General features: G+C 47.2%; 1 protein-coding gene across 1 annotated transcript in view; it reads left to right on the top strand.

Moving 5' to 3' along the window:
• Positions 1–17,773, top strand: part of ACE (angiotensin I converting enzyme) — a 342,068-nt gene that overhangs the window by 173,693 nt on the left and 150,602 nt on the right. The window contains 3 exon segments of the mRNA XM_069634130.1: positions 10,737–10,960; positions 12,297–12,441; positions 14,269–14,367. Of these exon segments, the coding sequence (XP_069490231.1) occupies positions 10,737–10,960; positions 12,297–12,441; positions 14,269–14,367 (468 nt within the window).

Genomic DNA, 17,773 nt, shown 5'->3' with positions numbered 1-17,773 from the left:
GTCTCTGTAACCCAATCGGGGTTTGATCACCAAATCATCAGCATACAACAGTCTTCCTATTTCCATGTTGGCTATTCTTGGAGGAAAACAGATGGTTTCAGTGAATGCTGAATCGATGTCCGAAATAAAAAGTATAAATAGATCTGGGGCCAAAGTACAGCCTTGCTTCAGGCGCTTGTTTGTTTCAATCGCTTTAGTGAGTAGGCCCGCTGCGTTTAGTCTAACTTTAATCGGCGCCTCGCTGTGCAATTGTTTAATTGGGGCCAACAACGAGTGCGGGCAGCTCCATTGGTGTAATTTGGACCAGAGTAATGGACGACTCACTAGATCGAATGCCTGCGTTAGATCTGTAAATACGATGTATAGTTTCTTGGCATTGCTTTTTTCATTACGTGCTTTTAACAGGTTTATTAGGAAAATGTTGATACTTGTACCCATACCTTTTTCAAAGCCAGACTGCCAAATGTCAGTATGTCCTGAGGTAATAGCCCATCTTCTCAAGGGCTTCAATATTAAGGAGGCAAAGATTTTTCCCGGGACATCTATCAAGGCAATTGGGCGGTAGTTAACGGGGTCTGCTCTTGCTCCCTTCTTATGGATTGGAATGATGATTTATTCCCTCCAAGAAGTCGGTATCTTCCTGGACTTAATTATGTATTTGAACAGTATTGACAGAAAAGTCGCCCATTGAGGTATATCTTGTTTTAGAATGCTATTGCTCAAACCATCGGGACCCGGTGCTCTAGAATTAGACGATTTGGAAATAATTTCCGCAATTGAATCTGGATCAGATTCAATCATATCCCATTGGTCCTTTGTTGGTAAACTCCAGTCCATACTGTTCAAATTGGTCTCAAAGAATGATCTAAAATGATTCTCCCAGGATGCTGCCGAGATTGGATTTATGATTGCTGCTTCTTGTGGTGAATCCTGTTGGTTTATCACTCTCCACATTTCAGATGTATTCTTTGAACTGAGCAGAGTTAGCATGTTCTCTGCATCGTTCCTCATGATGATTCGGTTCAGCCAGTTATGATAATGTTGCCTTATCTTTTTCTGCTGAATATCAGCTATTACCGGACTGACTTTTTTTAAGGAATTGATCTTTTTCCTCATGATCTTCTTCTCTTTAGCCACTATTGCATCGTAAGCATGTCGATGTGTAATCCTTTCTTTAGCACAACTCCTTAATTTAACTTCAAACAGGTTAAATAGTCCCAAATAATTTATGAGTCTTAGATCTTCTTTCGATTCTGCACAATTAATTGCAGTTCTTAGTTGGTTAGTTAATACTGGTATTTTTTCCGGTGCAATTTTAACTCTGTTTCTTCCGCTGGTTACTTCCACATCTTGGGAATATAAAGTCCCCTGGCTATATTGGACAGGAATCCACTTTGCAGATAATAGGTTGTGGTCACTATCTTCCATGTGCACCACCCTCAACCTATTTGCGGCATCCACCATCTTTCCAGAGATACATATGCAGTCAAGCACCTGGCCCCCACTTCTTCTGTTTCTTGTAATCTTAGCCAGGGTATCCCCGGTAGTGTTCCCGTTCAGCACTACAATGTCTAAGCATTCAATGGTTTCCCTCCACAAGATCCCTCTTTTTTCCACAGCTGTAATTCTTATCGGGTGATGTAATATAGGGGAGCCAAGATTATCCACGCAAACTGCATTCAAGTCCCCACATATCACATACCAGGGATCTTTCCATTTTAGACTACATTTTGCTGTCCAATTTGCCACTTGAGTTGGGAAGTTCATACTTGCTACACTTGCCGGATTCCAGTACAAGTTAAGTAAGATTAGAATTGTTCCTTCTTTATGAGTTTCCCAGTTTACTTTCCCCACCACTATTTGTATTAGCGGTATCGGTGATATTTCCTCAAGTACCCTAAATTGAAGTTCGTTTTTGATCAAAATAAGCAGACCTGACATAGGCCTGCCTTTTTCTCCTTTGATCGCTGGATTAAGATGTGATGAGTAACCTTCTATCAGTGGTAACGATCTTAACCATGTCTCCTGAAAACAGAATACGTCATGTTCTTCGATCTTATCGCCCCCAGTGGTCAACAGATGCTTAAAGCCCCTAGTATTCCAACTTGCCACAGTAAGGGGTTGCGAGACAATACTCTGTTGAATCTATGGCTTTTTTATCTTATCTGCAACCATGTTCATCAACCATATCCAGTTTTCTTTGGATCCTTGTGCCCTTCTCTTCTCTTCATCTTTTCTCAGTGGCGTCCTTTCTCGATCATTTCTCCTGTTATAAGGGGACCGTCTTTTACTATTCCTAAGGTTCCAATATATATTTTTTATTTCCACTTGGCTCCGTTCTATAGAAAACATGAGCATCCTTGTAGAATGGTGAGGAGGAAAGGGAAAGACTACTATGCACAAGAGCACAAACATACATTCAAACAGCACTGATGATCCCCAACAAGGGTGAAACACGTGTATGGGGTTGCTGGTGGTACTCTCCTTCAGGTTGGAATTGCCATTGCATTTCGGTGCTGGACTGCCCCTGGGCAGGACAAAGACTGATATGCAAATGGATATTTCCCATCTGTGAAAGGCACAGTGAGTAAACGCAGTGGCTGCGAACTCTCAAGTGGTTAATAACCACTGAACAGGTTATCAGGACTTGTTCTGTCGAGAGAGGGGCGCCCGCTACCTTTGCAAACTATACACTCAAACAGTGTCCAGTGCTGGAAATGGAAAAAAAAATACTGGGCGATCTGTCACCTCTTTGGAAGGGCGGGGCTGTGGGAAGGAGGGGGCGTGGCCCACAGCCAGGTTGTGCAGCACTGTATCTCTTCATACGACCCAATCCTGGTGATTTGCATACAAGCAAAGAGCATTATGGGAACATCATAATGTCCACACTTTTAAATATTAAACATGTCTTATAGTGATTCAGTAAGAAACCCTTTCAAGCAATTAATGGACTCTTCTGTTTTGACTGGTCTCAATACTCACCCTAATAAAGAGATGTCTGTAAATTACAGCACACAAATACCAGTTTAGGCGATTGTGGCAGGGGATGGTGATAGGAAGGATGTGATTTTGGATATCAGGAGAAAGATTGATCGGTGTGTGCGTGGGGGGATGGACCTGGAGTTGGCGTGGGTTCCCAGTCATAGCGGCATTCTGGGAAATGAGTTAGTGGATCTGGCGGCGGGTGAGGGTATGAGAAGGGAAGCGGTTGATGTAAGGTTGCCTTTGAGTGTGGATGAGACGAAGGCAGTGATGGTGAGGCGGGTCATGGATGAGTGGCAGGAGAAGTGGGTGAGTGGGGTGAAAGGTAGGTGGATGTTTGGTATTCATGAGAAAGTGTCAGTAAAGGTGGATTCGGGAAGCCTAGAATGGAGGAGGGGGGAGGAGGTGATGCTGAATCGATTGAGAATAGGGCATGTGGGGCTGAATGAATGTCTGTTTAGAGTGGGGAAGCGAGAGTCGAGGGATTGTGCAGTGTGTGGAGTGCCTGAGACTGTGGAACATTTTCTGTTTAGGTGTGAGAGACATGCTGTAGAGAGAGAATTGATGAGGGTTCGATTGTCTGCGCAGGGTGTGGCTGAGTTGAGTGGGAAGGCTTTGTTGGGAGGTGACGGGGTGAGTGGCAGGAGGAGGAGTAGTGTGTTGTTGGATTTTGTGAGGCAGACAGGGCGGTGGGAGGAATTGTGAGTTTTACGTGGGTTGAATGCTGAATGGTGGATAGGTGCACATCATCCAATTGGATGGGGAAGCGCCTGCGTGGGTCCGTCCACGCCTACTCTAATTTAAAGAAAGAAAGAAAGACAAGTGCAGCAGTGTATCTGATGCTTGGGCGTTTGTACATGCTTTCTTCTCTGCTGAGAAGCAGCTTGTTGAAGAATGTTTGTGTTAAAGGGTTACTCGTGCGTGTAATGCAGCTTCGAAACTATTGTGCGGGAGCTGATGCAGTCGGGCCCACTGCAGTGACATTAACATGTCCACACAGCGTTGTTCAGTGCATGTTAACTGGTTTTGGGTGGACCTTGCCTGCTCAGGGGGTACCCTGTCTATGCCTAGTTGTTATAGCACGTGTGAGCAACCTGCGCTTCAATAGCAGAGTGCCTTAACTAGAAAGTGCTCTGTGCTGCCTGAGTCTTCTGAAAGTGGCCTGCTCATTGGGGTGCAGGGAGATTACACGATCAGTGTCTAAAGGTTGCAGTCAGGATGTTTCTCTGCTCTAACTAACCTAGCTGATTGCTGTGGCAGTCAGGTGGTAATATTGAATCCCCAGCCGCTGTGAAAGCTGGGGCCAGCGGGCCATCCCCCGCAACGCCCATGTTCAATAACAACATGAATTACAGGTAGTATTGCGCAGAATACCACTCTACGCCACAGATTAACAAGAAACACCACAGAAGGGATTCCTCACATTTTAACATTCTTAAGGCAACAAACAGAAATGTGTACCACAGTGACACCTAGTGGTACCAATTATATAGCAGTAGGATAAGCCAAAAGTCCGAAAGAACTTGTCTTTTTCTTGAACCCAATGGTGTCACTGCATCAGTTGTCCCTGTAAACTTGGGTGGAGGGAACTTCCATTGGTCTGAGAACAATCAAGTCATATGTCCGTTACACTAACTGCCCTGCAGAGACAGCCATTTCCAGTCACTGCTGCCATTTCTCTGCCATTTCTAGTCACTGCAGCCATTTCCAGTCACTGCTGCCATTTCTAGTCGCTGCAGCCATTTCAAGTCACTGCAGCCATTTCAAGTCACTGGAATTGGCTGTGGCACGAGAATGAACATGTTAGCCATTTGCTTGCCATTTATTGCTGATTTTGGTGTTTTGTACGGGGCATTTAAATCTTGATTTTGGTGGGGGATTCTCCATACCTCATTACACATCACCAGAGGGGAGAGAATGACACAAGCAATAATCCCTCCCTATCACACCTGACATGCTTGGTTTACTACACATGTACGCACAGGTCATAGAGCGGTTCTGTGGTGTCACATCACAAAACTCTGCACAGCACAGGGACGAGGAAACCTATTTTCGAGAGCACCCTTACCTCAATTTTCATACCCATGTGTGGAAACCTTTGTGTGGCGCGCTGTCATATTAGACCTGTACACAGAGCTGTGGAAGCTATTGCATGGAGCTTGGCCTAGTATGCAGTGAACTAAAGGTGGACTAGAGTGGGCCAACTTGTGACAAACTAAATTTGAGATAAAGTTACTTTTATTGGAAAAGGTACATTCAAGAATCAAGATATCAAAATGTTCATCTTGATGAAATCACTGGACCAACCCTTGGGTGTCGATCCTAACATTTGAAGGTAATCACTATTCAGTGCCCTTGTTTATGTTTATGTTTATTGAATTTATATAGCACTTTAAGCCAAAGCGCTTTACAGTATAACAACAGGTACAAAAGTGAGAGCATATTTACAAACAAACATGAGAAGCATATTTACAAACATGAAACAAGTCATTAGAACAATATGTAGAACACTTTACAAGGAGGAGGGGGAGAGTGGGGGGAGTGGAGGGGGTAGGGTAAGGGGGCTACGGTGTCTGTTTTGAGGTTGGGGGAGTGGGAGGAAGGGGGAGTGATCTGGTGTCCTCAATGCCCCTATGTAGTATTAGTTACCAATTTTAAAAAAAGGAGGGAGGGGAAGGAGAGAGGGCAAGGGTTAGAAGGGGAGAGGGGTAGGTAAGGAGAATCAGGGGGGGAGTGAAGAAGAAGGGCTTCCAGGGAGGAGCGGAAGGATGAGTAGGTGGGGTGGAGCAGATGGAAAGTGGGAGGGAGTTCCAGTGTAGGAGGGCCAAGAGTAGGAAGAAGCGGAAGTGTGAGGAGGCACATGGAGCTGGGGGTACAGTGAGGAGGTAGAGGTCTGCTGAGCAGAGAGAGCGGGAGGGGGAGTAAAATGAGAGGAGGGAAGAAAGGTAGGGGGGGCCAGTTCATGAGTAGATTTGTAGACAAGGCAGGGGAATTGAAATTTCAGTTGTGAGAGGAAGGGAAGCCAGTCAAGTTGAGTGAGAGAGGAAGAAATAGAGTCTCGAGGGCCGAGGAGACATAGAGTACGAATAGAGGAGTGGTAGATGGATTTTAGGGGGGTAAGGTGAGAGACAGGGAGTCCAAAGAGGAGAGAGGAGCAGTAGAAGTGGAGGGAGAAAATAAGGTAGGAGATTAGGAGTTTGGAAGCATGGAATGTGAGAGCGGAGCGTATCTTGCGGATGTTGTAGAGGTGGTGGCGACAGGCTCGAGAGGTTAGAGAGATGTGGTTGGAGAAGGAGAGAGAGGAGTCGAGATGGAGGCCGAGATTGCGGGCATGGGAAGATATGGGGAGGTTGGAAGGTGGAAAGTAATTGAAGGGAGGGGGAGAAGGGGAGAGAGTGTTAGGAGGGAAGACAAGCACCTCGGTCTTGTCAGTATTGAGGGAAAGAAAGTGAGATGACATCCAGTCTTTTATGGCCATGAGGTAAGAAGAAAGAGTGAGGTGGAGGTCAGTTGTGAAGGAAGAGAAGGAAAGAAAGAGTTGGGTGTCATCAGCGTAGAAGTGGTGGGAGATGCCGAAAGAAGAGATGACTGAGGAGAGAAGAGAGGTATAGAGAGAGAAAAGAAAGGGTCCCAGCACGGATCCCTGAGGGTCTCCACAGCTCAGGAGGAGGCTGGAGGAGGTATGGCCACCCCAAGAGACAGTAAAGGATCGATTGGAGAGGTAAGAGGAGAGCCAGGAGAGAACAGAGTCTTTGAAGCCGAAGGAGGACAGAGTGCTAAGAAGTAAGGGGTGGTCTACAGTATCAAAAGCTGCAGAGAGGTCAAGGAGGATGAGAATTGAAGATTGCTTAGCATAGCGAGCAGTGAAGAGAGAGTTGAGGACATAGGTGAGGGCAGTCTCAGTGGAGTGTTTAGGGCGGAAACCAGATTGAGAGATGGGTAGGAGGGAGTGGGATGAGACAAAAGCAGAAAGTTGAGAGTAGGCTAGGCGCTCGAGGAGCATAGAGATGAAGGGGAGAAGGGAGATTGGTCTGAAGTTGAAAGCAAGAAGAAGGCTAGCAGAAGGTTTCTTCAGGATAGGGATTATGGTAGCGTGTTTGAAAGCTGAAGTAAAGGTGGCAGAGGAGAGACAGATGTTGACGAAGGTGGTTATTTAGGGAATAAGGAGAGGGTAAATTTTGGGGATGAGGGAGGTGGGGATGGGATCAGAGGGGGCAGTAGTAGGGTGAGTTTTGGACAGGAGAACGGAGACACATGCAGTGGTGATAGGAGAGAAGGTGGACAAGTTGGCAGAGCTGGAAGAGGAGGAGAGGGGGAGAATGATGGAGAGGAGAGGATGTTCTGGTGAAGAGAGAGGATTTTGGATGAGAAGAAGTTAGAGAAGTCAGAGGGAGAGAGGGGAGGGTTCGTGGAAGGGTCCAAAGTAGGAGGGGAGAAAAGGCGAGAAAGGGTCTGGAAGATACAGCGAGGATGAGCGGCTTGTGAGTGGAGAAGGGTAGAGTAGTAGGAGCACTTGGCAGATGAGAGGCAAGAGTCGTAGAGAGAGTGATATGAGAAATAAGAGGATTGATTAGTCAGAGAAGGGGATTTGATCCAGCGTCGTTCGAGGCGTCGGAGGAGGCAGCGCATGGACAGAAGGTGAGAAGAGAGCCAGGGTTTGGAAGGTTTGTGAGAGGGGGAGAAGGAAGTAAGAGGATAAAGTTGGTCAAGACTGGATGTTATAGAGGAGGACAGTGAGGAGAGGGCATCATCTGCTGGAGAGGGAAGCAAAATCAGAGAGGGGGGAAAGCAGGAAGAACAGGAGTCGAGGAAAAGAGTAGGGTTGAAGTTGCGGAGGTCGCGACGAGAGAAGGAGGGAGAGGAGGGAGAGGTGGAGGAAGATAAGGGGGGAGGAGTGAGGGAGAAGGAGAGCAAGGCGGGGTCATAGAGATAGTTGGGAAGAGACGATACAGGGGAGGAAGAGTAAGAGGAAGAGTTTTGTAATGGGAAGAGTCTTCTTGGATGGTACAGGAGCTTATGGGAGAGGTGAGTGGACCCCACGTGTTTCAGGAAGGGCGGTGGTAGACACAGAGGGGTGGAACTGGGTCTCAATAGCTGAGCAGAGGGGACCAACTACCAAAAGCTACGAATGTGGTGGACCTGAGAGTGGAACGCTAAGAGCTTCCACGCCATGCTTCTGCCAGAGGTGGCTCGGGGGATACGAGATGAGCAAGGGGCTTTGGAACAAATACATGTGCTAGTTTCCATCCTTAACAATAGGTCCGCCAGAGCTGCTGCTGGTCTCCATGGAGATACAGGTGCTCTTGTTTTAGATCCGGGGGAAAGACGAGATCAACTCAATGGTCCAAGTCAAACTACTGACCATGCACGAGAGATTCCATCTGCCCTCTGTGCTAAGCGGGATTTGAACACCCTGACTGGACTCCACTAGGAAACCTATCTTTCATGGGACTGGCCTAGCATCCTCTGTGTTCTGTGTGGTGCCCCTCTTGGTTTCACAGGCTTGTTTGAAGTGTACTTGGAGGCTGGGTTTACCTCTGGGACTGGCCTAGCATCCTCTGTGCTCTGTGTGATGTCCCTCCTGGTTTCACAGGCTGGTATGAGGTGTACTTGGAGGCTGTGTTTACCTCTGGGACTGGCCTAGCATCCTCTGTGCTCTGTGTGATGTCCCTCCTGGTTTCACAGGCTGGTATGAGGTGTACTTGGAGGCTGAGTTTACCTCTGGGACTGGCCTAGCATCCTCTGTGCTCTGTGTGGTGCCCCTCTTGGTTTCACAGGCTTGTTTGAAGTGTACTTGGAGGCTGTGTTTACCTCTGGGACTGGCCTAGCATCCTCTGTGCTCTGTGTGATGTCCCTCCTGGTTTCACAGGCTGGTATGAGGTGTACTTGGAGGCTGAGTTTACCTCTGGGACTGGCCTAGCATCCTCTGTGCTCTGTGTGGTGCCCCTCTTGGTTTCACAGGCTTGTTTGAAGTGTACTTGGAGGCTGGGTTTACCTCTGGGACTGGCCTAGCATCCTCTGTGCTCTGTGTGATGTCCCTCCTGGTTTCACAGGCTGGTATGAGGTGTACTTGGAGGCTGTGTTTACCTCTGGGACTGGCCTAGCATCCTCTGTGCTCTGTGTGATGTCCCTCCTGGTTTCACAGGCTAGTATGAAGCCTACTTGGAGGCTGAGTTTATAGAAGTGGGAAGGCTCTGCTCACTGGCCATCGCCTCACAGAGATAGCCAGCCTTATTCCCCAAAACGTTGTTCACAGAAACAGAGACAAAACAATAATGCAGGAATTTAATAATAGCGGCACATAATGTTGCTCTATGGCAAGGGGGAGGACTAGAAGGTGAGGGCAGGGGTTCAGTGCCCCCTGAAAGTGTTAATAAACAGCTGCATGTATTCCTTTCTGTGAGTGTATGTGTTCTGTTTCTTCTGTCATGAAATCAATAAATAATGATAAAGAATTACATCACATTTTAAAGGGCGGAAGATCACCTCCAGTTCTGTGCCGTTGCAGCTCAGAACTGCATGTGAACTTTCAACGATGGCTACTAGGGGCGCTGTGGGGTGTGTGACTTGGCTCCAATGGATTTTCCTGTTTTCACACTTCAGGTGAAAGGGTTTTTTTCAAACCATTTTAAACCCACCATAACTTTCTTGGTGTTGTGAAAAGATGGCCAAATGCTCCAACCACAAAGCGGTCAGGACTATACGGCACTGATGATCTCTAATAAGGGTAAAACCAGGTATGTGGTTGTCCTGGCAGCCTCGCAAATGTCTGTCTTGGGTTGATTAAGCTATGTATAAAGTAGCACTGCCCTCTTAGAAAAAGACAATTTCCTGGAGAAAAAAGCTTGCATTTGGGCTAATTTGCATACCCACAATGCCTTGCGGTTCAGAACTGGCGGTAAACTTCCAGCGCTGGCTGCTTGGCTCTAATGTATTTTCATATATATACACATTCACACATTCATGTTTGGTGCAGGGTTTGGACTCATGTGCATGATTAAAAATGCACATACACCTTGCAATGTAGGCAATCAAATGACAATGACAACAAAGGGGAAATGGTGCATTACTGTTCCAGAGATCAGATTCTAGAACTTGTACATGGCAGATTCATGGTATACGTTTTAGAATTAATAAAAAGCTGCCTCAGCTGTAGAATGTTGACATATATTCCAGCCTTATTCAACTTGTTGCAAAGTGGACGTCTTCAGGATGATACATTATCGTAGCATAATTATTTAATGGGGTTTTTCTCCTTAAGATCTGAAATAATAGGATAACTTAGTGCCATTAGCCTCTATTTTCAAATATTTGATTTCCTAGTCTGTAAGGAAATATGCAAAGACATAGAGGCTCAATGTTTTACCGGACCAGTTCACTTCAAGTCTGCCGGTAAGCGCTGTGAACTACCAGCAGGCCTGAACTGCCACTAGTTCAGGCCCCTACCGGCAGATAATTGCCGCAATCACAGGCACTGGTATTACAGATGCCTGTGATTGCGACAACCCATTCCCATGGAGTCCCATAGGACTCATGGGAATGAGAAGGTACTGTTACTCCACCAGCCCTAGTATCCTGGTAATCCCGGAATATCTGGCAGCAGAAACGGTAAGGCGGGTTTGCCAGTAACCCATAATGAGGGCCATAGGGTTCTGAATTGGGGGGGGCGGGGAGGGCGGTCACTTGCAAGATGTAGACTCTTGTTGGCAGACTGAGAAGGCAGTAGCATGACCACGTATCCCGTTTTTTTCCAGAATAAAGCAGTGTACCACCGTCACCATGGAGCAGCTCTTCACCGTCCACCATGAGATGGGCCACGTGGAGTACTATCTGCAGTACCAGAACCAGCCCGTGACCTTCCGCAGTGGGGCCAACCCAGGCTTCCATGAGGCTATTGGGGATGTGATGTCTCTGTCGGTGTCAACCCCAGGCCATCTGCAGAAGATTGGCCTTCTGGAGAGCGTCACTAATGACCACGGTATGGCTTCCGGTGGTAGAGTACCACTACTAAAGCACACACACTGGGCTCTACTAGACATTCTAAGCGGGGTAACATCACACAAGTCCCCCGGCACTAGCGCAGTATCAAGAACACCAGTCAAGAGAAGCACTGGTCTCGTAGTTAAAGAATTGGTTTTTGTGGTGAACCTCATCCACTGGCATCTAGTTTTGCACAGAAGCGATTCCTATACTTCTTGCAAACAAACTTACTGGACTTTCTTCTCCCACTAGAGACTGGACTCTAAACTCACACTGAGACCTGACTCTAATTTGAAACTGGGAGATGGATGGTAATTTCTCGTTTAAAACTTGACTCTTAAATCACACATGGTATGGGCACCAATCCCACCTGAAGACTGGGCTCTAAATTCATAACGAGGTCAGGACTATAATTTCACAATGAGAACTCGACCTCTGTTCCACATGGTCACCCGGTTCTAATCTCACACTGAGGACTTGATTCTAATCTCACATCGTGGACTGGACTCTAATACCAACATGGGCATTAAGTTTGATCTCACCTTTAGACGTTAACTCTGCTTTCACTCTCCAAGTTCACAGTGATGACTGGACTTTAATCTCACACTGAGGATTTGCTGGTGTTTTGCTGAAGTAAATTACTACCTGGTAATGTAAACTTCAATACAATTACTTCAGTGGGGTGATTTATATGTATTTTAAGGGTTGGGGTATAGGTGGAGAGGGGGTGGGGGTTAAGATGGTAGTGCTGGGGAAGGGGGTTTGGGAGGGCAACCCAGCATCACACTTGGAGCGGATTCAAAGCCCACCGAGAGGACTGGACTCAAATCTCATACAGTGAACTGGACTCCAATCCCTTGAGATCTGGACTCCCCTCTCCAGCTGAAGACTCTGATATCACATTTAGGGATATACTCTCATGCCACTCCAAGTACCGGGCTCCATTCCTATACCAAGGGGTCAATTCTAATCTCACCCCATATACCAGCTTCTTATTCAGCACCAAGGAGTCCAAACTCTAACCACGCTGCAGAGCGCTTTCAGCGATCCCCACCTGATTGGTGGAATCAGCCTCCCTCAATAAAGAATTGTTTTCTCAAGGGGACTCTTGCCACTTCACATCCCTTCATCATATGCCTTCTCTGTTCATTGGTTCACAGAATGGTCACCAGGTGGCTAGCCCTGTTGACAGTGAGCAGAGATTCATCCTTGGGTCAGGGCTTTGGACTAATGTTACCATGCTGCCCCAGAGAAGAGAATGCTTTCTCGTGGATCCCGCGAAGACTGCATCCCGCTACCCTTCTCTGACTCAAACCCCTTCCTCTTCTTTACAGAGAGCGACATCAACTATCTTCTAAAGATGGCGCTGGAGAAGATTGCGTTCCTGCCCTTTGGCTACCTGATCGACCAGTGGCGGTGGAACATCTTCAATGGCCGCACCGATAAGACCCGCTACAACTACGACTGGTGGTACCTGAGGTAAACTGTGAACTTGACATATTACTGACTAATGCTTCAGAACGCTGTCTATTCTTGAACATGACTGAAACAAAGAAAGGACACTCACAATCCAAGGCTTGTATTGAAAATGCATGGCAGACATCTTTTCTGACCAAACAAAAATCTTCCTTGAGCGGAGCATAGCCGTTAAACAAAAAGGCTATGGCAAGGCAATGTCCAAGGAATCAACAGATGATATTTGGCCCATTGTCCATTTGACTGCCTTGCCTTTGCACAGGGGAAATTGGCCAATTTTGGTGATGGGGGCTTTTTGTATTTGTGTTTATATTTGTATATTACATAGGACAAACCTAGCTCAAGAGCAAAAGAGCTCCGTAAAAGAGTTCAAGGTACTGGAGGGCAGTTTTGTTCAGAGCTGTGATAGGACAGTGGTAGAGTTACCTAAGTCGCGCTTAGGGATTCCCTACGGATTTTCAGTTCTTTCCTGAACTGAACACCCTTTTCTCTTGCGGGAGCAGAATTCCTTGAAGAGCAGGGCATTCAGTTTAGGAGGGTTGGAGGGGTTCTGATTGCCACCGGGATGGTGTTCCAGTATGCCGGGGCGTAAAGGAGAAGGACAGGTTCCTGGGTCTTCTCCCTAAGGCCTAGTTTAGTTTCCAGCCTAGCCTGGTTCCTAGAGAATCCTGTACCACCTAATCTGCTAAGTTTCACGGCAAGGTAGGGGAGCGTCTGGGCAGTGGTTACCTTTATAGGGCTTTTCGTTAAAGTTCAGTGGGGTTTGGAAAGGTTAGTCACATGTCTGGCACCCATCTGCAATATAGCATCATTCATTATGAAAGTACACACAGTACGTATTCGTTTTAGAGACACTGGGTCTAGGTTTTATATATGCCTATTCAATATTTGTAACACAAGAGAGGTGATGGCTGGAAGGTTTAGAATTAATCCTAACCTCTGGCACTGCTCTGGGCAACTCTCCAGACCATCGGTCTTCACCTGCCAAACCATTGCAGATGGGGAAAGAACATATGCAAATCAGGCTTGATCCCACCCCTAATTCATAACTTGTAGTCTGCCACGCACCACGGCAAGGCCACCTGGGAGCACAGTAGTTTGGTTGCAGCAAGATTCTATGAAGTGCAATAATTCTTTTGCACTAACAGAAAGGAGACATGATTATGACTGTAAAATACCCATTAAATACGAAGAAAGGTCTCCAGGGTGGGGAGACCTGAACTCCCCCTTTTCACCGCCCTGACTTTAGAATATGATGGGAGTTGAGGTTGGTCCATTCATAGCCTGAGTGTTTCTGATGCATTCCGAAACCGTGCGCCTCCCATACCATCTCCCCAGGCAATGGCACCAACTGAAACTGCTTGTAAGGGAAGTCTGGCACCCCCTTGCTCATGGTGCCCTAACCTTGACTTTCCCCATAGTAGACCTTGGACAAGTCGGGTCATTACAGCTTTCCCGGTATCACACCGGTAATTCCGGCAAGATACCGGGAAAGCTGCATTACCATCTCCTCCGCCCGATATCCCGGTATTACCAGGATATTACGGGTGGCAGAGTAAGAGTAAGTTCCCATTCCCATGGAGTCCCATAGAACTACGTAGGATGTGAACTGCCGGGGGGGGGGGGGGGATTGATAAACCGGCAAGTCAGGTCTGCTGGGTGATCCGTGGCCCCCACCGGTAGACTTGTACTTGCTAGTCCAGAAAAAATGCTGGTGCCAGAATTACTGGCATTGTTTCCGGCATTTCCTCCGGAACGGCAACATTATATTGAGCCTAATTGAATCACACCTGCAATGTTTAATTATACCTCTCTTGCCTTGATCTCTAGAACAAAGTACCAGGGCATTTGCCCTCCAATAGCAAGAGATGAAACCCAGTTCGATGCCGGCGCGAAGTTCCATATCCCCGGGAACACCCCGTACATCAGGTAAGAGAATGCTGCTGGGGGTGGGGAGTGCATCTCATGCTCTGTGGCTTCTGCAACGTCCACATCAGCAAACCCAATGCCGGGTGCGGGTTAGCGATGGCCCTTGTACTCACTTCTGCTTTTTTTTAATGCTTCTCCTGAGGGCCTTTGGCATAGGCTCCCTGCTTCACCATGATCATATAGTCAGCGGTTCTTAAGAGTGCCAGAAGTGGGAGGCAGCAGCAGCATTGGCCCAACTCAGGGTGTGTTACATCTCAAAGTAGCAGGATTGGTCATCAATGTTTACAACAGTTGTAGACTGAAACTTTAATATTGCAAATGGTAGAGGTTCCGGTGCAAGGGGAGCCAGACCTCCACCTGCCTGACGTTTTACCTGCGACTCCCACCAACCCCAGTTAGCATAGGCAGTGGGGAAGTATTGTATAGGCCAACACAATAGGAGGGTGGCAGGTGGCCTATCGCTTCAAGAGACTGTCTACTTTAGACTTTGAGGAGGCCATCGACTAGGACCTGCAGTGCTAAATGTGACCGATCATGGGATAATGAGCGTACCAACTCAGAGAAACAAGCGTCCGATGTTTGAATTCAAGGGTCCCGTAAGTGGCAAGTAGGTTCTTTCTTCAGTGCAGTCATCCACACAGTGGAGAGCTTTAGGAGGGTCGGATCGTCCAGCGTTGCACACGCAGGGCAGTTGCTAGGTCTGGAAAAGATCCGGGGCTATGCTAATGTCGGGACTGTTGGGACTCGGGGCTAGCTAGCCTTTTGGTTGTAGCCGCTGAGCTTCTATCCGGGGCTACAACCAAAAGACCCGGGGCTATAGCCCCATCAGCCCCCCCCCTCCAGCAACACCTTGCTACGAGGGGCCCTGGGAGGAACTGCATTTTTGCATCACTTTCATTTTAAATATAATCAAAACCTGGGCTCTGAAGAGCCAATGCCAACCATGGAGGCTCATGTTGAGCTGACCTCTACCCTGAAGACTGGTTTTACTTTGCTTCCGAGAAATGCAGTTAATAACAGTGTAGACAAGGAAACCAGGTCGTGAGATTGAGAACGTCGAGTGATGGAAACACACTTGCTCAGAGTGAGCCACCTGGCCGGGTGAGAATAATAGAGTCTAGCCAAGCAGGTTATTTCTAAGAGGAAATCATTTCAAGAGGTCTTGTTGGGTGCATGAAAATAGTATGTGCACAAAGACAGCATGACAGTCTGGAGTCTAGCTGCTCACGGTGCTCCGACGGCTGCCATTCCACTAGATAGTAGCGTAACACCGCCAGAATCCAGGAACGACCCGGCTCATTTGTGAATTGCAGAAAGAGTTCCCAGAAGGCCTTCAACCCCTGGAAGCCAAACTGTTATATGCTGTCATGACACGAAAGCTTGAAAAAGCGGCAGCTGGGGGGGTATCCGTGCTGATCTTTCTTTGATTGATGTAGGCACTTGGGCAGCATTTCTTGCCAGATTGTAATGTCACAGCAGGGGGCTCCTATAGCAACCTCTATGTGCCCTTCTAAGCCCCTTATGTATGAGATGTTTCTGGAACCTATCAGATTCCTATTGACCCAGTACCATTTTGAGAGGCAGGTTCCAAACTGCATGGTTCCACTGCTCAACAGAGCGAGGGTTCCGGTAGACAAGAGAGACATCTTCTCTGTCCGACAACCAGGATTTAAAGAAGGGACCAGGATCAGGAACCAAACATCTCACCTCCACCGTTAACTTTCTAAATTGGTATGGATTGAAAATAATAGAGATTTTCTTGCATTCGTAGATCTCTGATCTGCATTTAGGACCACTGACGCTGGGATACCCTGCTTGTTCCAGAAGAGAGGAGTTGTGCCTCAATCATTGAAATTGATCATTTGTATTCTGCATTTTATTTCGACCGATAGAGCGCTTTTGTCAAAGCGCTCTACATAACAGAACAAATGACGTTACAAAAATATGAACTAATAACAAACGGTAGCAACATGGTAGACTAGAAAGATTACGTAGTAGAGAGGGAGGCATGGAAACGAGTTCTGAGCCAAGAACGGAAGATACGAAGAGTGGGGGAAGGAATGAATATCAGGAGGCAGGACGTCCCAAAGTGTGGGAGCTAGGAGAGAGAATGAGCGGAAACGAGACAGGGCACAAGGAGGCAAGGGGACAATGAGAAGGTGAAGATTCCTCCTAAAACTCTTCCATCCTACTACTGCATCTCCCCACTCCCCTCCCATCTTCTCCTTTCATCTTAATGTAACGAGCGCCTAGATACCCGAGGGTTGTGTGCGCTGTAACAAATGCAAAAATAAATAAATAAATAAATGCTGAGAGTGACGAGGGCGGGAAGGTGAATAAGGTGAAATGAAAGAAGTGATGTAAGAAGGGGCTAGAAGACCATGATCACATTTAAAAACAATACAAAGAAATTGGAAAAGAAGATGAGAAACGCAAGGGAGGAGGGAGAAGGGAAGGAGTAACAGACGATCGAAGCAGAAGTGAGACGAGAAGATTGACAGCAGAGTTGCACACAGAGCTTAGAGGAGTAAGATGGGAAGATGGCAGTCCAATAAGAAGAGCAGAGTAGAAGTCCAAGTGGGAAAAGATTGAAGAAGTGATAAGAAGTTTTGCAGCGTGAAAAGGCACATAAGGGCGAACTTTGCAAATGTGAAAGAGGAGAAAGCGACAGGTGCGAGCATTTAAGGAGAAATGGGTGGAAAAGGAAAGAGAAGAATCAAAGAGGATGCCAAGATTGCACGTGGAGTAAGACGCCTACAATACAGAAGGAGGAAAGAAAAGACCAGAGCGAGGAGCAGGTGGTGAATGGCAAGCAGGTGGAAAGATGGGAATATCGGTTTCTGAAGGTTTGAGATGAAGAACGCGAGTCATCCTCCAAACCTGTGCGGCAGAGAGGCAAGAAGATACAGAGGCATGGAGGGAGTCCTGGAGAAGGAGAAAAAGATCTGGGTATCATCAGCGTAAAAGTGAGCGGAAAGATTCGATAGAACAAGGGCCACGTACATATGGAAAACAGGAGGGGTCCAAGGCAAGTACACAGCCTTGAGGGACACCCCAGCCAAAGGGCCAACGGGGGGAAGTGTGATCAGCCCAGGACACTCGCTAATCCTCCGACTCAGCTCAGCTTGGATTTGAAACTTGCGGAGGTGGGGGATGGAGGGAGCTGATGAGGGACTTATCATGCACAGAGGGGTGCGCCAGGATTGGTTAATGCCCCATCCAGTAGGATCTCTATTCTAATTGTGTGGTGGAGGCAGGCAGTAAGACATCTGCTGATATGTTGAAGGCAAACTCTCACCACATACCGGCTTTGCTTGCAGATGTTATTGTTATGAATTTCACAACTCAAAATGGTCTTCTTCCCGTGTTTGGAGCTTTTCTTGAGTTGTGTGTCTGGATGCCAAGT

The sequence above is a fragment of the Ambystoma mexicanum genome, chromosome 13 (genome assembly GCF_040938575.1).
Source record: "Ambystoma mexicanum isolate Mex_15411 chromosome 13, UKY_AmexF1_1, whole genome shotgun sequence".
NCBI lineage: Eukaryota > Metazoa > Chordata > Amphibia > Caudata > Ambystomatidae > Ambystoma > Ambystoma mexicanum.
This window is presented reverse-complemented; position numbering and strand designations above follow the sequence as displayed.